This window comes from Myodes glareolus, chromosome 10 (assembly GCF_982192425.1).
Source record: "Myodes glareolus chromosome 10, mMyoGla1.1, whole genome shotgun sequence".
Lineage (NCBI taxonomy): Eukaryota > Metazoa > Chordata > Mammalia > Rodentia > Cricetidae > Myodes > Myodes glareolus.
In genome coordinates this window covers 25,328,097-25,349,298 of record NC_142035.1, presented here as the reverse complement: position 1 = coordinate 25,349,298, position 21,202 = coordinate 25,328,097, and the positions used below count along the sequence as shown (strand labels likewise).

At 49.2% G+C, this 21,202-nt stretch overlaps 1 protein-coding gene across 1 annotated transcript; it reads right to left on the bottom strand.

Annotated features, from left to right (window-relative positions):
- Positions 1-953: 953 nt before the first annotated feature.
- Positions 954-16,152, bottom strand: Sun5 (Sad1 and UNC84 domain containing 5). Its single transcript, XM_085697190.2, has 13 exons — positions 15,951-16,152; positions 14,374-14,429; positions 14,148-14,222; positions 12,651-12,717; positions 11,459-11,520; positions 10,917-10,966; positions 9,765-9,799; positions 9,096-9,204; positions 5,381-5,459; positions 4,387-4,502; positions 2,789-2,956; positions 2,241-2,327; positions 954-1,123 (listed from the first exon to the last, which is right to left on the bottom strand). The coding sequence occupies exons 1-13, from the start codon at positions 16,022-16,024 to the stop codon at positions 980-982; spliced, it is 1,122 nt and encodes a 373-aa protein (XP_085553316.1). The 5' UTR covers positions 16,025-16,152; the 3' UTR covers positions 954-979.
- Positions 16,153-21,202: the final 5,050 nt, after the last annotated feature.

Sequence of the window (21,202 nt, the reverse complement as noted above, 5' to 3'; positions counted from 1 at the left end):
AGCTGGTGCTGGAGGAACCAGATTGTCTGGAGGTCTGGGACATGACCCAAGGGCAGATTCTACAGCAGGGCAGGGCTGCCCAGGGCGCCTTCCCTGGAGACAAACCCATTTCCGGTTTCTTTACCCTTCCAATGCCCAGTTGGGCCCTTGCAGCCTTTTCCTCCCTGTCCTTGCCCGCAGGCTCCAGTTGCCATGGCTCCTATCCTGCTGAGGCCCTGTTCTATCTAGGACAGGGTCCTTCTGAGAGAATCACTGTAGCCAGAAGTTGATGGTAATTTCAGTGACCACCTAGCATCTGCTGTGTGCTGTGGTGCGGGCTGGGACTCGTATGGCCCGAGCTACAGTTGACAGCAATAGCAGGCACTGATTCTAGTACTTCTGTGTGCTCTCAAGTAAATATTAGCACAGGCGCAGATTAAACAGCCATGGCAAGGATATGGGCAAAATATGGAGCCTGAGGTTCAGGTGGATGTGTACCTGGAAAAAGTGAGGTTCAGAGTGGGTATGTATTTTACCCAGCATTTCACAGCAAATAGTTTAAAAGATGTTGAAACACCACAGGGTGGGCAGAGTTGGGACTGCTCATCTGTTACTATGTTGTAATAGCCTTCCTTCATACTGTTCCTATTGTACAGATGTGGAGACTGAGGCCCTAGGAGGGTGGGCTCTTGTTGAAGGTAACCCATAGAGGGAGACAGAGGTCTATTTGAGTCTAGAGAAGTGTCTTTGTGCAGGAGTTAGATTGCTTAGGGTGTGTTCCAGGGACTGCCATTTGCTGGCTGTGAATTCTCATAAGTCACCTGATTACTCAGAGCTGTCATTGTCCTCCGATGTGGAAAGGGGACAGTTGGGACTGTTAGGAAGATACCCAGATGCCTGGCAGGCAGTGACCCACGGTGTTCCCAAGCCAGTCTACTGTACTACATCATGGCTCAAAGACACTCAGACTTGGCTGGGACCAAAGGAGATACTTTACTGTCTAGGACAGCGGTCCTAGGTGCGAGTCTCTGGGAGGGGTAACGGAGCCGTGCACACGCACACGGTACAGGCAGGTGAAGCGGGGGTTCCCCCAGTTGCTGGAGATCTTCACTTTGACTGCAGCAAAGCCCCTGGGCGGCTGGTTCTGGAACAGAGACAGACAGTGGTAGCTCCCCCATAGGCCTCTGCTCCACCCGGCAGAAGAGCCTTGGAAGAAGGGAACTTTCCCATTTTACAGGTGTGACAATGGAGTTCGAGAGGGGAATGGACTCAGCACTTGGGGGCTAGGATGGAAGGTGCTGAGGCCAGAAGCACAGACTCAGCGCCGTAGGGAAGATGCTCAGTCATGGAACTTGGCAGTATGATGCTGTGGGGTCCTCACCAAGCTACTGTGCCTCTCTAGGCCTCAGTTTCTAATAGTTATTCTCCAGGATTACTGTGGACATGAAAGGAGCTCTTGACTCATCAGCGCCTGCCATGTCATGGCTTCTCTGCAAACTTAGCCCCTCCGTTCCCAGTGCCTACAGTGGTTGGAGATGATGCCTATCAAGCCCCCTGCCCACTGTGGAAAAGGCAAAGCAGGACTGGTGGCTCAGGCCATTAATCCCAACTGCTAGTGAGGCCAGCCTGAGCCACATAGTGAGATTCTGTCTCAAAGTTAAAAAAGAGGGTTGGGGATGTAGTTGAGCGGCAGAACACTTGTGAGACCCTAGGTTCACCACTCAGTTCAGCTATAAAACTCAAACTAACACTCAGTACGTGTTTTAGCCTCCTAGGGATTTGCAGAAGAGATCCTGAAGCCTGGAGCCCAGGTCTGATGAGGTTTAGATTTGGATCAGCAAATCCCAAACTTGGACAGTCACATTGCCAGCTCATCCAGTCCTGCTTCTGTCTGTCCCCAACTTCCTCCTCTCCAGGCCTCAGTTTCCTCTCTTATAGCCAGATCAGGTGCCGACTAGGGGCTCCTAGCATAGAGGCTTTAAGTTTGGAGCCAGGAGTCATACTTGATGGGCACTTTGTGTTCAGCATTTGTTATCCAGGAAAAAGATGCAGCAAGAGACTTCCTGGGGAAGACTAACCGGAGCCAGAGGGCTCCCCTTGGGTGCTACTCGGGGCCCCAGGCAGCAGCTCCATGTCTCTTCAGTCTCCTCATGTGTCAAGTGGGCTAGCATGACTATGCACCTCTCAGGGCTGTAGGGGACCGGGGAGAGCTGCACATGGGGTACACTCTGCAGATGCCCTTTTGTGGTTTCCCCAGGTACCTGGAGTGGGAACATCTGGATGGTGTTTTCTGGCTGAAACTGGAATGCCCCCAGGAACACTTCCTCCCTGGGGGGGCTCTCCATGCCCTGTGGAAGCAGATAATGAGGTGTGAAATCCAGCAGGCTAAGACTTGCGCAACTCCTGGGGTTGGGGAGGGGTCTCCTCATCAATGCAGGCAGTGTTACAGCCTGGTGTCTGGGACAGGAAGGAACACTGCATGAGGAGTCAGACGCTGAGGTCTACTTCCAGCTTCTGTAAAGTAAGGGTCAGGTTGCTTCTGAGTCCTTCTCTGGATTCTACTGATAACTCTATGGGCTGGCTCAGCAAGAATAAAGCCCAATGGTCTCTCTCAACTCAGGGAAGCCTTGAGTGAATTAGACAGGTGTCCCTGTTGGTCCTGGAAGACTGAGACGTGCCCCACTCTGGCCATTCCCAACCTAGCTAAGCCACATCCCCTCGGCTATGTGGATGGGTTCTCTCAAGGTTTGGACTACCACCTTCCAAGGTGGTCCCTTCAGCCCAGCCTGGCCCTCTGTCGTGTGCTCACATAGATGACAAAGTCCTTCGGCGCGGTGTCCAGGCTACCCGACAGTGAGATGGTCTTAGGGATGTGCTGCAGTGTAAGATTGGACAGGTAGACTTTCTGGGCCAAACGGATGGTCACCTGGCCACGGTCGCCAGCGAAGGCCCAGCAGTTGCCAGGTGTCACGTTGGGCTGGAAGAGGCAGGTGTGAGGGGCCTGGGTTGGATGGATGGAATCCCTCTTTCCCTACTCCTAGCATTTCCTTGACCTCCTGAAGGTGACCATCCTCTCTGCCTACAGAGCTTGGCTCGAGCAGTTCAGGGAGAGCAGGGCCTGCTTGGGTCCTCCCAGTCCTGTTCTCCGGTCCTGCCCATCTGTCCATTCACTTCCTCATCCAGCCATCCCACACTCCCAACATTCTTTGCATGCTTTTTCCACTGTCACCCTGGGGCTCAGACATGAACGTGTTCTCCCTATGCAGAGGAGGAAACTGAGGCTCAGAGCAGGGAAGTGAATGGCCCAGGATTGTCAGAGCTGTAAGTGTAACCTGACAATTGGGCCCTGGAACTGGCTTGCTGGTAACCACCATGGTCTGACCCATAAAATGACACCTAGAAGCCCAGGATGGAAAGAGGGTTGGCCTCACAGCACACAGGGAAGCTGCTCATCCAGTAGGTGCTGGGCTTTTTGAAGACACAGTATGCTCCATCCTAATCTGGAGCTGTGGGGTTAGGTTGGGGGAGGGGAATCTAGGAAGGATTCCTGCAGGAGCTGGGACAAGGGAGAGGCATGCCAACCCAAGGGAAGTCAAGTATGTCTGGTGGCTTGGGACACTGGTGCTGGTTAGCCAGGCTTGGAGGTGCAGAAGCCTGGGTGGCAGAGACTTTGCCCCAGACCTGACCGAAGCCAGTGTTTTGCAGCCAGATTTGGCTCCTCTATTGCCTGGGCTGCACCACCTGTCTCCCTGGTCAGTGCTTGCTATGTTCTGTGGTTCCTTCCCCATGTCCCAGGTCCTCACTAGCAACTCATTGCACAATGGACCTTCTGTCTCCATCCACCCCAACAGGAGGCTTCTCTACCCCTGGGAGGCCACTGTCCTAAGTGGACTCTGAGAGTTCCTTCAGGGTGAGACCCATAGACAGGTGGCCTGTGGTTGTGGTGCTGCCCCAAGCTGATGAGATCTCAGTGGTTTGTAGTTGCTCTTGGACTTGGACAGGCCCATTTCCCTCTCTGGGCTTCAGGTCCCCCATCTGTAAGGCAGAATTTTCAGAGGGCTGAGTGTTTGAATGTTGACTCTGTTTCATACCGCATGAGCAAGTGATCTGGCTTCTTTGCAAAGGAAGTACATCTCGTGTCCCCTACCCCCAAGATGGCTCGAGAGTTCTCAAACCCCAGAGTGTCAGGACTGGGTGGGGGTCACTGTGTCCTCCTGCCAGAAGCCTCCCTGTGACTCCATTCTTGTCCTCCCCCCCCCACAGCGTTCATCATGTCCCTTGCCCCCTCCCTTGTCTTTGCCTCATCTCTCCTTCCTGCTGTTGCCCTCAATTTTGCCCTCCCTCTGCTGCCGGCTTCTGTTGTTAGCCCTCCCCTGGCCCTCCTGCTTCCCCCACCCTGCTCCCTGCCTCAAGGATCACGTCCGGGGGCTGCGCGTAGTTCCACAGCCGGATCCAGTTCCAGTAGGAGCGGGCCTTGTCGTGGTTGTATGTGGCTGACGTGTGCTCAAAGTCGATGCTGGCTCCTGTATGGAGGGGTGTGTGTGTGTCTTAGCCTCTGTTGGCTGGTATGCTTCTGCTTGGGCTGGATCCCTGCCATCCCTGGAGCTCAGTGTGACCCTCTAGGCGATGGGATGAACACTGTAGTTAGTAGTATAAGAGTGGCTTGCCCAGGCTGTGTGCCAAAGGAACGAATGCATTGGTGTTTCCCAGCTATTGGTTGGGTGTGCTGGAAACAACTGCATGTATGTGCAGGGTACAGAGGGGGCTGGGCTTGAAAAGTGGAGGGAGGCCTGGGCTGGTTCTGGAGAGGGGCTCTTGCATCTGATCCCACATTTCCTTGAGGTCTGAGGTGCCTGGATCAACTGGTATTGGCTGGTGGGGCCCCACTCCCACCTTCAAGCAACCTGAACTCTCTCTTGTGGCCTCATCCCATGGACAACTTATACATTAATCCTCCTGGCTGGAATGTCCTTCCTTCCTCTCTAGGTCTCAAGCCAAATGTCTCCCAAGGTGAGGGGTTTCCTCTTCCCTAGACAGCTGCTCTCGTCTCCCTAAGTTCACTCCCTGACTGCCCTTGGGTCCACTTGCTTGTTTCCAAAGTCAGCCTTTCTACCACAGGGTCTCCATGCACCAAGCCCCAGGTTTGGGGAATACAAGGGGTAAGGGGTGGTGGAGGGGTGTGGGTAGAGTTGAGGGCCGTGGGTTTCTGTTGCCCACCCTTATCAGAGAAGGGAAACTGCAGCAAGAATCCAGGTGGGAGCAGAGCATAGCTCCGAGGCTGGACCTCACGGTAGCAGCAGCACGGGCAGGCACCTCATAAAGGGTTTCTGAGGTAGGTCTGTGGTGGGCTGATGGGGGAGGCAGGTCTGTGGTGGGCTGATGGGGGAGGCAGGTCACGTACCTATGGACTTCAGGGCAAAGTCTGGCTTTTCAATGTAGTCACCGTGTATCATCTTCATTATCTTCTGTGCCATTTTTTGCTGAGAAGGCAGAAAACGAAGGCCATGTCCTGTTATATTCTTAAGAATTGCGAGCCTCATCTGTGTGTCCTTGACAGATGGACACCTCTCCCACCTTCAGAGGCTGGGGATGACCCCTAGTAGGATGATCCAATTGCAATACTGTGAGGAAACTCTGAGAAACGAAGTCACCCTTATTCTCTGGGTCTCTTATGACCTTTCAAGTTCATTTTGCAAGATGTCACATGGAGGTCCTAGAGACTTAGGGAGGTCAAAGGTAGGGCCTTGGGAAGAAGACAGACCTTACCGCTGTGGGTCTTGGGCAATATGGTGCCTCTGAATCTAGATTTTCTAAGTCTGTAAGATGGGGCAAAATTCCTGTCTGCCACCATGGCTGTGGAATGTTGTTAGGTATTAGAGAGCTGTGTGAAGCCCCACTATGTGCAGACCTGTTCTCCATCCATCCTGTTCTCTGTCATCCCCTATGGCCTTCCTGGGAGATTTGGGCAATTGTCACACCACCTTTGAGGTAAGAATACTGTAGCCTACAGGAATAAAGCTTTGGTACTCACCCAGCTGTAAGAGCAGAGCCAGCATCTTGCAGGTTCTGGGCTCCTACGCTCCCCCCTGGCCTGGCAGAGGAAGACTGCAAAGCTCTGTGCACAGCCAATGCTCAGTTACAGTCAGCTATTCTGCGTAAACACCTCCAGTGGAGGCCAGTTCTGTTGTCCAACAATGGCTGCAACAAGGTTCCCTGTTCCACGCTCTAATTTTTCAATCTGACACTGATAGCTTCTCAAAGAGGTATGTGTTGTGGGGAGTTGTCCAGGGTCCCCTGCCCATCAGTGTGGACTAGGGCAGAAAAGATGCTTTGTGACTGGGTCCAAAGGGCTTCCAATAGTGTTGCTTGTACCTCTGGGGTCTCAAAGTCACGTTGTGAGGGAGCCAGGTCATGTGACAGGTCATTTGCGGGTGCTTTGATTAATGGTGTTTATGATTTGACTATGTGTTCTCCACACAAGGTTCATAAGCGGTGACACTGTTTTTGGAGGTTCTAGAAACTTCAGGAGTTGAGTCTAACTGGAAAAAATAAGTCACTGAGATGTGTCCCTGGGGACTTTGTTTTGCTCTGTCCCCTTCCTGTTGCTGCTCTGCTCTGTTTCCTGTTGGCCATGAGGTAATTAAACAGCCTATGTCATACACTCCAACTACCATAATGTTCTGTCTAGTACACTGTGCCAAGCGAGAATTGATGGAGTTCTCTGAAACCCTGAGCCAAAAATAATGGTCCCTCCCTTTAAGTTGTTACACTATATTTTAGTCACAATGACAATAAAATAAACACAGAAAATTGGTACCAGAAGAATGAGGTTGATGTTGTGGCTAAACCTGACCATGCGGTTCTTAAGCTTTTGAAATCGATTTGTGGGAGGAATTTGGAAGAGTTTGTCAAAATGGGCTAGAGAAGTCCTAGAATGTTCTAAGGCTTACAGAGCTTAATCATATTGAAGACAAGCATCTGGGAAGTTCAGGTCACGGTCATGGAGTTTCAGATGAGACTGAGGACTCTACCAGGATTCGGACCAAGGAGTATTCTTGTTATGTTCTGGTAAAGAATGTATCTATTACCTTTTCCATGTTCCACTGTATGGAACTTCCTTCCTCTTTATGGAAGGCTGAGTTTAAATGTGATGGGCTACCCAACTTATTCGGGGGAAGTTCTAAGACAGTAGAGTATATAGTCAATGACATAACTATTACTGGCTGCTTTTCAGCTAGGGTTACAGCAAGAATTGGGAGCAAAAAACAGAGCAGAAATACTTGATTTGGCCAGAAAAAGGGCACACTTAAAGTAGTGAGGAAGGGTGGTTCTGGTTCTTAAAAAGAAACCAAGTGCTTTTCATCAGGACAAGAGGAGTGGGGTCTTAATGGTATCTCAAGACCTGTCCATACCCCACCACAGCAGGTACAAGGGTATGAAAGAACAAATTCATTTTCAAGATTTATCCTTGAGAAGAAAGTGCCTCTGGGTACCCTGCTCGCAAAGGATTGTGTAAGACAGTGTTTATCCAAGATTGGTTTCACCGTGTCAGCCACTTAGGCATTCAGAAGCCACAACAGCCCTGGTCCAGGGAGACCTAGCTTCTCCTTGAGCTTGTAGCAGACCTTGGCACCACCCATATGATGCTGATTTTGTAAAGAATGCAAGAATTACAGAATCACAGAGGTTTCACCCTGATTTTAAAGAAGGACCTGGAGACTAGGTAAATAGGGATCAGAATCCCCAGGCTGATGTGTGAAGCTGTAAGATGGAAGCTTGGGCAGCAGTGAAGAGCCTCGGAAGACAGACGTGCCAGGAGGATGGAATTTGCCACTGGTAAGGAAGGTGCCACTGGGGCCAGGGATTTTATATTCATGTGGGGCTAAAAGACAAACCAGAAAGCTTAAGAACCCTCAAGCGTGTGGTTAGGCATTTGACAAAGTTTTGAAGATAACTGGGCAGGAATTCAAATCAGTCAAAAACCCCTAAAAAATCTTATAAAAATTTCAGTCTGTGTCTATTTATCTAAGCCAGCTTAGTACTCACCAAGGAAGAAGTGGCATGGTTACTTCATCTTTCCTATGAAGCAAAGAATATTTCCACAGTGATATTTGCAATTATGTAAATTCTTTTATATCATGTCCCAAAACACGCCAAATTAGTAGACATTAATAGGTAAGATCAAAAGATAATGCAAAGTGAGAAAAGTAAAACAGGAACAATATTGAAGTTAGCCGGCAAAGATTTAAAAAATAACCATGACTAATATCTTAAAGGAGAAAAGAAAACACAGACAAATGTTGAAGTGATGGTAGAATTAAGTCTATGAAATGAAAACATATTGAATATAAATTATAAAATGAAATAATGCAATATATGAAATGAATGGTTGAGTTTATATACAGAATACAGGATTGCAAGTGAGTCTGAAGAAAACTGAGACAAAACTGTCAAAACTTAGGTCATAGAGAAAAAGAATGAAGAACAAGAAATAAATCAGGTGGGAAAAACTTGGAACCCACTTCATAGGTCTAGCATAGATATAATCAGAATACAAGAGAGCAAAGAGTTTATGGATAAGAAAGAATATTTTCAGAGATTAAAAATGAAGACTTTTAAGAAGTTTTGAAGAACACCAATGTATATATTCAATAATATCAAACTCCCAGACAGGTTATGCTGGACACAAAAGGAACATTATAGTTTCTGAGAATAAAAATAAAGCCAAAACAAACACCAGATTAGACCCCAAGGGTGAAAGTTCAAAATGGTGCAATTTTCAGTAGCAATGGTAAAACTAGAATATGATGGGCTTCCTTCACAATTTTCAGGAGAGACTTTCTAGACTTCTATACCTAGCAAAACTATCAATTAGATGCTAAGTATAGGATGTGGATATTTTAAAGCATGCACATTCTAAAAAGGCTCGGAAAAGCCATATAACTCTCTTCTTTCACTCTTTTTCATGAAGTTATTGGCGAGGGTTGGGGGAAGATATGCTCCACCAAAATGAGGGTGAGACAAAGGGAGAAGATAGCTTATTTTTATAGAAGATATAAAAAAACAGGGCATCAAGAAGACCCTGGGTGGTGAAGGGTCCAAAGGCAGCATCTCACCTCATCGGACATGGCTTCCATCTCCTGGAGTTTGGCAATGAGCTGGTTCATGCTACCTCGTAGGTCCTGGATTTCCCCAGTGTGATGTCGTACCTTCTCCTGGTACATCCTTATCAACAAGGAGGTAAAGCAAGAATTGACTGCTTTATGGTGTGGATGCTGCCCTTGCTATCTTTCTGTGAGTGAGTCTTAATGAATGACCTTTAAAACCTTCCACTCTCCTGGGTCTGCCTCTCACACATCACCCTCAGGTTCTTAACCCTAAAGCTTTACTCCTTCTCTTCCTTCTGCTTGGAACATCTGTAAGTCCAGCTCAACCCTCCCAAAATGTTCATGAGTATTTTTTGTCTGTGTACTGCTGTCACCGGCAGTGACTTATTTCTTCTCAGCTATCATTTGCTGAGCACCGGTTATGAGTCAGTAACTATTCAGGATGTTTGATGCCTTTTTTTAAATGCTTATTTACCCGGAACAACATGAAAGCTATGTCTCATCTCACAAATGAGAAATCAAAAGTCCAGAAAAAAAGAGATGACTTGTATACGCTCAGTCACATAGAATTCACAGGAGCTAGGATTCACGTCCAGGGTGGTCTGAGTGTGGGCCCATAGTTTTGGCTAAGGATATACCCCAGATTCCAGCTATAGGACTAATGAGTAGTTTGCTTACCTCAGGCTCTGCAGTGGGCTGCTTATGCTGTCATCCTGATGGAGAGTTGAAGAAAGCAGGGATCTCTGTCAGGTGACCTAATCTGAGCCCGATAAGAGCTTCATCTCTCTGCTCTCTCATAGCCGTTAATCCATTCATTCATCTACTTTCATATTTAATTTTTTTTAAATTTTTTTGAGACAGGAGTTTTTCTATGTATCCTTGGCTGTCCTGGAGCTAGCTGTAGACCAGACTGGCCTTGAACTCACAGAGATCTGCATGCCTCTCTCTGCGTGTTGGGATTAAAGGCGAGTGCCACCACTGCCCAGTCTTCTGCCTTCATATTTAATCTCCCATCTAGCCACCTGAATGCCATCTATCCAAATTCAGAGCTTTTCTTCCCCTCCATGATTATCCATCCATCTGTCCATCCTATCTTCTATCCATGCTTTCTCTGTTCACACTCCCGCCTGGTAACCAGCCACCCAGCGCTGATAAAGTCGGTCCCCTGTGCTTAGCACTGAAATGGCTGTTGCTTATATGAATCAGACCTGCCTGCTTCCAATAAGGGGTGGCCGGTACAGTTGGAGAGGTGGTCATGGTTACAGAAGTTGGAGGAAAAGGAAAAATGTGACTTCCTTTGCTTTGGTGTGCCTAGAGGCTGTGATCCTTCAACTAGACCTCGAAGAATACAACGGTTTGCACAGGGTGAGAGGCAGAAAAGAGACCTGTCCTCCAACGCCCTCCATCCGCTCTCTATGGGTCTCTGTGACCTTATTAGTAGCTCTTGTCACCGGGTTCCTCTTTCTTCTTCCTCAGAAAACCAAACCTGGTGGTGAGTCTCAACTAACTGAAGCGGAGAGGGCAGAAAGAGCAGTGTGGTTCCTCCTCATGCCTTATTTTAGGCGTGGTCTAGAGGAAGGAGATGGGCCACTGCAGGGTGAATGACAGGAAAGCCCCATGATGGTGGAGGGATGACTGTGTGGTCTGTGAGAGTCACTTACAGGAGAGGGGGTTCGGGTGGGTGGGGTGACAAAGGTAGGGATTTGGATCTGGGATGAGTCAAGAACGGAGCATCATTCAGATTCGGTGAGAGGAGGAGGAACTACAGAGGGATATTGATGGCTTGGGTAGGTCCGTCAGCCATGGGGCCTGTGGGGGGCTCACACTCACCTGCCAGACTTCCATTTTTGATGGTAAATGCATGGAAAACATCCAGAAGCCTGTGGGCCAGGAGAACAAGAATGACCCACTTAACTCAAAAGGCTGAAAGCTTGGATTCTGGAATTAAGGCATTTAAGTTAGGGTTGTGTAACTTCATCTTTCTGGAGCTTAGGGTCCCCCTCTATAAGATGGGAATAGAGAGATTTCTACCTCATGCTCAAACCAAGTCCTCTGTGAGATGTCTGCCACATAAGCTAAATGACACACCTCCTTCTGCTGCATAGTGGACTGAGAGAAGGTAACATGCACTCTCCTGCATTTTATGAGCTCCAGGCTGGTTTGAAACTATTATTTAAAAGTACTTAAAACACAGTCACTGTTCTTGACTCTAAAATGTTTTCAAAGCACTGGCTGGCTTCTACGACTGTCCATTGCTCTTGCGCTGCAGGGCAGCACCCACTGATAGCATCAAAGACAGGGTCACCTCTCCCTCTCCCAAAATGGGCCTGAGTCTGGGGTTGCCTCCCCTAGGCAGGGCCCTGGAGACGCACCAAAAGCACAGAGGACCAGAAGACCCATCTTCTCCATGAGTTTCTGGCAGAGCAGCTTGCACCTGAGAAGCAGAGAGGCCGCTGTCAAGGTCAGCTGCAGTCTGGCAGGCTCCCCTTGCCCTCGCTCCATTGTTCCATCTGTCCCTTGTCCCTTTCTATTCCCCTCCTTATCGAATTTGTCCTTCAGGGACCATCTCTAATGCTCCCTCCTTCTAGAACCCCCAAAGTCACCTCACCCTGCAATCTTTTTTTTTTTTATTAAAATTTTTTCGTTTGTTTTACATACCAATCACAGTTTCTCCTCCCTCTTCTTCTCCTGTTCCCTTCCCCCACCTCCCATCTACCCCCTCATCCACTCCTCCATTCTGAAAGGGGAAGGCCTCTAATGGGAGACTAAAAAGCCTGGCAAATCAACCTGTGGCAGGACCAAACTCCTTGCCCTGCATCAAGACTGGGCGAGACATCCCAGTGTAGGGAATAGGTTCCCAAAAGCCAGCTTGTATCAGGGACAGCTCTTGATCTCACTGCTAGGAACCCGACAAACAGACCATGTTACACAACTGTAACCCACATGCAGAAGCCCTGGGTTGGCCCCATGTAGGCTCCTTAGCTGTCAGTCCCGAGTCCGTGAGCTCCCACGAGCTCAGGTCAGCTGTCTCTGTGCCACCCTGCAATCTTAGCCTGGTATTGTTTTCCCACCTGGCTGGAAGCCCGTGGTGGTGGTAGAGGCGGTGCAAGGCTGGGTAATACTTAGCCTTTAGGTAATATTTAAAATGTAAAGTTTAAATTAATGAATGAGGTGGGCACCTCAGAAGGGGGATGTATATAGATAGACTAAGTAAGCATAGGGAGAGAAGTGGGTGTGGGGTGAGGTTATTCTGGCCAGGAAGAACACTGGCAAAAGAGAGACGTGGGAAACTGGGTAGGATGTTCAGGGAGTGAGCACCGCAACCTCGCAGGCCCTGTGGTTCCATAGAGCGAAGCAGAATGAGGGCATTCTAGGAAAAGAAGGGTCAGGCAAGGTACATGCTGGGGAGCTGAGCAATGGGAAGCCACAGAAGGTCTGAGATGGGGGATGTGACAAGCCAGATTGAGGATGGCTCATCTGGTCTGACAGCAGGGGGAGAACCAAACTAATGAGGGCGCTGTCACTGTCCCCCCCTCCCTGCCATCCTCCCCCTCTCCTGTTTACCTGCAGGTGTTAAGTAGAACTTGCTGGGCCTGAGTCCTCAGGAAGCAGGCCAGGCAGGTGAGCCAGGCTGAAGAGGAGACAGGATAGCAACAAGGATTTGTACCCTCATCTCGGTCCCATTGGAAGTACTCACTGACTGTCCTTGGAGCTGCAAGACCCTCTTGATTTGATGGTTGAGCCCAGGATAGCCCATCTCAGCTTATGTAAATAGCTGTAAGTTCAAGGCCTACGGGCAAGCCTTACTTGGAGATGGCAATTAACAGAGCCTGGCACTGTCGACACTTGGCAGCACAAAGGATGGTGTGTGCTAATGCCATCCCTGGACGCCAGGAGCCTGGCCAGGGCTGTGTCCTTCTGGGGTTCATCTCTGGAGTATAACATGGCTTAGGTTAGTAAGTAGGGGTTCAGGATAGACGAGAAGGTGGGTGTATGCATGGGGGAAGGGAGAAGGAAAAAGAGGGTGAATTCTTGGGTTGGAAGATTGGAAGATAGTAGAATGGGACCGTGGAGCGCCAGAGGGCTGATGACTGGACAGAGGGATGACTGTATTAACAAATGAAAATAAGGGGCAAGTGATGAATGGCCCAATGGTGAGCGGGTAGACAGATAGTGGATGCATGGATGGGTGTGTTGATGGATATTGGATGATTGGTGGGTGGATTAATGGAGCCAAAGTAGAGAAGGACTTGGGGACAGTTCCTCCTATGCCAGCAAGCTTTCCTTTTACTTTCCCGTCCAGGGAGACCCTGCCTGGAATGGGTCGGTCATCCTGTAGCTCCTTGCATACACTGCCACCCCAGGGTGGTCTGAAGCTGCTCCCCTTCCCTGGCTACTGCTACTCAAGCTAGTTCTTCCATATATATATACACATACACATATATCTCATATATATATACATACGCATATATCCCATATATATACACACATATATACCATATATACACACGCATATATCCCATATATACATATGCATATATTCCATATATATACATATGCATATATCCCATACATATGCATACACACATATCCCATATATGCACACACATATATCCCATATATACACACACATATATCCCATATATACACACACATATATCCCATATATACACACACATATCCCATATATATACATACACATATATCCCATATATACACACACACATATCCCATATATACACACACATATATATCCCATATATACACACACACATATCCCATATATACACACATATCCCATATATATACATACACATATATCCTATATGTATACACACGCACATATCCCATATATATACATACACACATATCCCATATACATACATATGCATATATCCCGTATATATATACATATCCCATATATATACATACACACATATCCCATATATATACACACGCACATATCCCATATATTTACAAATGCATATATCCCATATATACACATACGCATATATTCCATATATATACATACATATATATCCCATATATATATATACATACACATATATCCCAGTATGAACTGGGTTAGACTGGGACCTGGGGTGTTGATGCCGGAAAGCAACAGGGAAGCGTCATCTGCAGAGAAGACAGACCACAAGAACATAGACCTCAAGACATGGGCTTGCAGAGACCTGGGGGTCCCGGGCTTGGTGTGTGCCTCTTGGTTGATCTACCCCCAACTCTGCGCCAGGTGCCAGTGAAGCCCCAGGACTCTGTTCTTGCTCACTCATGTTTGCTGAGGATGCCTCTGTCGTTCTGCTGATGTGGCCTCTTTGGACGACCCTGAGGATGACAAGGTTCACCACATTTTACATCCTACAAGGTTCATGGTGCCAACACGTTTCAGATTGAGAAGCCATGAATCAGGGACAGATGAGGTCTGATTGACCTCAAATCTGGGTCTCTTTTGAGACAAGGTGTGTGGGTACTGTGGCCATCATAGTACTGATCAAAGCCTGTCATGGTCTTCCCATGGGGAAGGGGGGTGGGTGGCTCTGAGGCTGTGGGAATGATAAAACCTTCTCTTTGCTGAAATGAGCCCCATAGGAGGCCAGGGCCACTCTCCTGCCTCCCTAGACAGCCATGCTTCTCCATGACACTGGACCCAGGTAGCCTGGTGACCCACCACAGGAGGGAGCCTGAAATTGGGGAGCATCAGTGAACTCTCAAGATCACTCACTCTGACACTATCCCCACCTTGGCTCCTCTTGGTTAGGGAAAATAGAAACATTTTTATTCTGTAAGATAGAAATTCCTAAACATTTTTTTATTGAACACTCTCTCTATTTGTGTGTATTTACTAAGAAATCACACATCAAGCTGTTGTATTTTGGATACTAAATGTCTCCAGCTAGGTTAAAGAATTGGTTTCCAGAGTGTTGGTTTTTAGAGGTGCTGTGGGCCTTTAAGGGATGGGGCCTAGTAGGAGGTTTTTTATCGTGGGAGAACATATAGCCTGGAAAGGGATTGTGGGTTCCCAATCTCTCCCCCTCCCCTCTCTGCTTCTTGACTCATGAAGTGACTGTCCTTCTTCCCGCTCTCTCGTTGTGTTCTCTTGCCACAAAGACCACTGGGCTAGAATTTCCAAACCATGAGTCAAACCTCTTCTCCTTACAGCTATCACTGGCGCTTTGGTAGAGTGAGAGAATGTAGTCTCACACAGTGGCTGCTTGTGTGGACATATTATTGGCCCTCCCAAAAATACAAGATACACACATTCCTGAGGTCTACGTGGCCTTGGCAGGGTGACCAGTGTATCACAAAATAACCAGAAGACAGGAGTTTAAAGGTTCCCAATACAAAGGCCAACTCATTACCCTGACTTCACCATCACACATGCGCTACACGTACCACATTACCATATTGCACCCGATAAACACACCATTACTATGTGCCAACTTAAACTCAAGGGATGAGATAATTACACAGAATAATGAACTAAAATGCTGTAGTTTTAAAGAATGCCTTCCTTCCTTCATGGGTTGTTTTGTATGTCCTAGGCATAATTTCAAGTTGGAATTCCTGTCACCTGCGACCAGATGACTCTTGACAAGGGAGGTAGAGATATTTGTCTCCTTGTCCTCAACACTAGCCTGAGGTGCATTAGGACAGTGAGCTTGCAAACACTCCTCAGTAAATACATGTTGAAATAAGTGCTTTGTGCTCCGCTGTAGCCAGGAGACCTTGGGAAGCTACTTTGAGCCTCTCTGTCCTCAGCAGCGACTTCTGTAAGGACAGGTTGACAAGATCTGCTTATCCCCAAGAATGAATGGGCTGGGAAAAGGCAGGAGTTATTGGCCTCACCTCCTGGGCCTGGTGCAGCGGCTCGTGTCTTCAGGTTGGGTACATGAGTCCCCAGTGTTCCTTGACCGGGGCATTGATTTCCTTTTTTAAGGATGAAGTATGAGGATGGAGATCTAAGGGAGTCAATGAGGAAGAAGTGGCTACCACTGCCACCACCACCTCTGAGTATCCCCTGGAAGGCGACATGGAATTTATTGGGTCAGGTGGAACTGTCAGCTCTGTGACTTCACAGACCGCTTGGATGGAGGACCCATCCTCCAGCTCCAGAACTTCCCCTCAGAGGACTCCATAGTGACTGGCTTTCCATTTTGAAGATGTGAAGGTTGAAGCTGTAAGCCAGGGAGGGCCATGCCAGGGCAGAGGTTGGGCAGAGGTAAGAATGCAGGTGCCCATTATCAAGTCTCCCTCCCTGCTCTTAAGACTTTTTGCTGCCCTAAGCTTCCTGGGCTTACTGCCTTTTCAGGCTGCATGTGAGTTGATTTTCTTTGCTTTTTTAAATGTTCTTTTCATGTATTCTTTGTGTCTTTCACATCATGCATCTTGATCCCATTCGTCTCCCCGCCCCTTCGTAACCACCCCCCTGACCTTGCAACCCCCTCTTAAAATAAATTTTAAGAGAAAATAAAGAGAAAACTTTTGTTGTGGAAGCTGTGCTGTGGCTCAGTGACTCATACAGTATAGTATATCCTTTAGTTCATGTATTTTTCTTGCAAGTGTCCATTGCAAAGAGTCATTGGTCTGGTATAACAGCATCTGGTTTCGGCTACACCGCCAATACTGGGCCCTCACTGAGACTCTTCTTGGATAGCCTATTGTTGCCCTGTGTTGTGGAGATCCTGCAGCTTTAGATCTACAGGACATATCCTTTCGTGTGCTCCAGAAGGTCGTAGATGGAGTGGGTATTGGGGTAGACCAACTCATAACCCTCGTTCCAGGCCTGGGTAGTTTCAACTTGGTCAGCCCGCCAGCTCTCTTCCGTCCTCACCACCAGGGTGAGTTCTCTCTGGTCATTGCCCTGACCAGTTCACCCTATGTAGCAGTGAAAAAGGCCTGGACCAGTTTCACGCCCTCAGGACCAGCTCACCAACACCTACACCACCAGGGTCAGCTCTACTGTGTTGTCCAAGCGAGGTGCAAGGGCCACTCTCCCGAGTGCTGCAGCTGTTAAGGGATAGGGACAACTCTCCTCCTCTTATGACCCCAGGGTCAGCTCTCCTACCTGACACAGGTGGCGAGGGCCGGGGGGGGGATCTCTCCCTTGCCCATGCCACCATATGGCATGTGTAGGGCAGAGCCAGATTTCCCACCCTCATGTTCTTTTTTAAATTTTTTAAAACAGCCTTATTTTATATACCAATCCCAGTTTCCTCTCCCTCCCATCTTCCCACTCCCTCCTCCTTCCCCCCACCCCACTCCCATCCACTCCTCAGAAAGGGTGAGGTCTCCCATGGGGAGTCAACAAAGTCTGTCACATCACTTGAGGCAGGACCAATGCCCTCCCCCCTGTATCTAGACTGAGCAAGGTATTTCTCCATAGGGAATCGGCTCCAAAGAGCCAGTTCATGCACGAGGGATACATATTGGTTCCACTGCCCCATGCCACACAACTGTCACCCACATTCGAGGGCCTACTTTGGTCTTATGCTGGTTCCCCAGCTGTCAGTCCCAGGCCAGTGAGCTTCCATGAGCTTGAGTCAGCTGTTTCTGTAATCAGATTGATGACTACCTTGATTATCATCATAGAACCTTCTGGAAGCAGATGCAGAGATCCACAGCTGAGCACTGGGCCGAACTCCAGGAGTCCAGCCATAAAGAAGGAGGAATGATATCGTGAGCAAAGGGGCTAACGCCCTCATGTTGATGGTCCCGGCTTCCCTGTGCCCCCATGGACAGGGTCAGCTCTACTGTGTTGCCCAGACAAGATGCGGGACCTGCGTTCTTGAGTGCCGCGGCTGGTAAAGCGGCGGACCAACATCTTTCCCTTGCCCTCACCACCACACCGCTGACAAGGAGGGCGGTACCAGCTGTCTCACTCTCTAGCCCTCAGGGCCTGCCCACCCCTGCCCCTGTCTACAGCGACAGCGCTACTGTGCTGCCCAGGTGCGGTGCAGGACCCGCTCTCCTGAGTGCTGCAGCTGGTGAGGGGCAGGACCGTCCCCCTAGTGCTACACTCAGTGAGGGGCAGGGTCAGCTCTGTACAGCCCTGTCTTCTCGTCCTTCGGTGGACAGCAACATGGACCACAACTGCAATAGGGCTATGAACCCAGACATGGGCACTGGCAGCAGCCCCAGGCCTAGACATCACCATGGCCCTGGGTGGCAATAAAGGCATCCACCTCAGTCCTCTCCTCACTGCTTTCACCTCTGTCCACAGGACACGAACCATTCTGTCTCTCTCTCCCACACAACACCATACTTTTGCTCACTATAATGGGGCTTGACTGCCTGGTGCCAGAAGGTGCCAGAGGTACCTCGGTTTTGTCCTCAGCACCCAGGGTGGACTGCCCCAGGCATGCATGTGGGTAATTGAACATGGCACTGGGCAGGGCTGTGTTTTCTCTTCAGAACCCGGGGCAAGAAACAGCCCTCTCCAGAAGACTTAGCAAAGGACAACAGCTCTGCCAGCACCTCAGTGATGTCTCCTAGGAAGAATTGCTTGAACTCCTGACCTCCAGAGCTGTATACTGGGTGTCGAGAATGCAGCCCAGTTGGTAAACTGCTTGTTTGACACTCATGAAGCTCTGGCTTCTATCCTCAGTGCCCAACAAAATGGGATGTGTGCCTGTAACTGCAGCACTTGGGAGGTGTGGAGGCAGGATGATCAGACGTTCAAGGTTATTCTTGACTATTGGCCAATTGGAGGCTAACCTGGGCTATAATGAGACATCATCTTAAAAGAAGGTGATAAATCTTTGAGTTTCTAAATGTGTGGTGATTTGTCATAGCAAGCCCTTGAGAATGCCCAGTGAAGGGGAAACTCAAATCCTGGTACTAATTCTTACAAGGCCTTTTAACGTAATTTAGCCCTCAGTATGTTCCAGCATAGGGCATAGGGTTGGATCTGTGGGCAGAGTACCTTGCAGGTAGGAAGTGTTTGGTGAACAGGACTTGGGTTGCTGCATCGAGTCTGCAGGTTCTGGAGAAGGTGCTGGTGAAGACTCTCCCTTTATGTCACCTGGATGTTACCCAAGTGTCCCTTGTGCTCAAAGAACTGAAGAAGAGGAAGTATTCATGTCAAAAGCAAACACGGAGAAGGGCACTGGTCAATATTAGTACATCTCTTCACTGTGTCTGATGAGTGAGCAAAAGGAGCTGGTTTGGGCAACTGGGGGGGGGGCAAACCGCTGCCGGGAGTGGGATGTTAGCTACCTTTGATGCTTTGTTCTTTTTACCTTGGAGAACCAGGCTGGGAGCCCTGGCTGGGAGGCAGGGCTATTCCAGGAACACTTGATGGTGTCTGCAGTTAATTCCATAGGTGCCAGTGAGGATCTAGCCCCAGGAGGCTCTGGGCTCTAAGCCTGGTATTTGAGCTGGTGAGGGCAGCAGGAGTCACATGAGGCTCCAGAGTAGAATATCCTCCCGGTCATTTGTGTCTGTGGCCCAGGTGAATCACTCAGGATGGATGGGTGTTCCTGCAGCCAGGCTATTGAACATGTGTATATGAACGTACCTCAAATCACTATCCTAGGCCCACAGTCCTATCATCTGGTAGCTCAGCATATCTGTGCATAGAACTGTTCATACCTGTGTCCAAGAAGTGACAACATTAACCAAGATGTCACCATGCCATGCCATCTCTTCATCCTCAGACACCCATTTCCCTCTGACACCAGTCCCTGTGACCTTGTGTGTGTGTATATGTAATGGTGCATATGCAACCTCATGCTCACATACATGCCCTCTCTTCTCCCACACACGATGGGACTCTCCTGACCACTGTGACAGATGTGTGTTTGGAGAGTGATGGGTGTGACAGGGGACACTGGGTCAGCCTCACTGTCTTCTGTTCCCTTTTGCATGAAGGACCAACGTGTGACCAAGATCAGGGCTCATTGTTGGGGATCAGGGCTCAGACAGCCTCCTGCCCTCCTTCCAAGAATCATATTTCTGGAAGAGCATGAGACACAAGGCTATCCCTCTGCCCTCTGGGCACCCTTGCTTCTGAACCTTGATTGGGCTTGCCTGGGATAGCTGGGAACACTCCAGGGAAGAGTCCTCCTTCAGAGAGCTACATATCCTTGAGCTGAAACGGCCCAGCTCCAGACACAGTTGAACAGTTCTATGTGCAGATAGCCAGCAGCTGGAAGCCATGCTTGCGTACGTGGCAGACCCATCACATGGGGACGGGAGACACTTGACAAGGCCGTGTTTGCAGAGAAAACACTTGCAACCACACACAAACCTGCCACTTCCTTGTGGTCTGCAGGCTGCAGTGGGGGAGCCTCAAAAAGCAGCCTGCGCCCTTGTTCTCCAGGCGAAGCATCCCAAGACGGAGTGTCCATCTGCTCTGAGAACCTCTGAGGTAGGAATGAGCTGGGTGGCCACTTCTCCCTCTGGTCCGTGGGGGTGCTACCTCCAGTCATCTCCTCGCAACAGGCACCACCTGTCCCTGGCCTTGCAAAGAACATTGGCAAGTGCCATCTTGCTGGGTTTCAGGTAGCTCATTAGAGCATTGGCTTCTTATTTCTGCAGCCGGGGCGAGACCCCCTCTTTCAGAGCTGGGTTTTCTTGGGGGTCTTGGGCCACTCTTAAGATATTCCTCAATTGGCTCATGGAGATGGGTCATCCCTGGTAAGATCTAGACAACTGAACACCAGGCTAATCTGGCACAAATGGACCGGGCACCTGACTCCAAGTGACTGGGCTGTAGGATGCTAGGGCCGAGTGCTCTTCACAGGACAGGCAACTGCCTTCTGCATCCCCATCAGCGACCTTGCCGGTCTCGGGTCTTGACCCTCTGCACTGCTCCCCCAAACCCTGCCTGCTGTGTCACTTCAGGAAAGGGCACATTTACTTGAGGGTCTTGGCTATTTTTAGACACTCTTGTGGTGTCTTACAAAGTAGGTAATTCCTAACATAGAAATGTAAAAATGGATGTATTGAGGTTTGGAGCAGGGCTCTGACCACCATTCAGCCTGAATACAAGCTGGGATGAGACATGAGTGCCCAAGGGTGGATGGATATCTGCTCAGGCTCCCTGATGCTTGTCCCTACCCTGGCCCACAGATCCTGGTGTAGTGGCTGGAAGAATT

What these genes read in the sequence shown, in the direction of transcription:
- Sun5 (XM_085697190.2), bottom strand. Translation starts at nt 16,024, where the DNA reads ATGCCCCGGTCAAGGAACACTGGGGACTCATGTACCCAACCTGAAGAC. An exon ending in CAAAAATGGAAGTCTGGCAG is followed by an intron (nt 9,800 to 10,916) that starts GTGAGTGTGAGC and finishes ACTCTCCATCAG; the next exon opens with GATGACAGCATAAGCAGCCC. An exon ending in TCCAGATGTTCCCACTCCAG is followed by an intron (nt 1,124 to 2,240) that starts GTACCTGGGGAA and finishes TCTCTGTTCCAG; the next exon opens with AACCAGCCGCCCAGGGGCTT.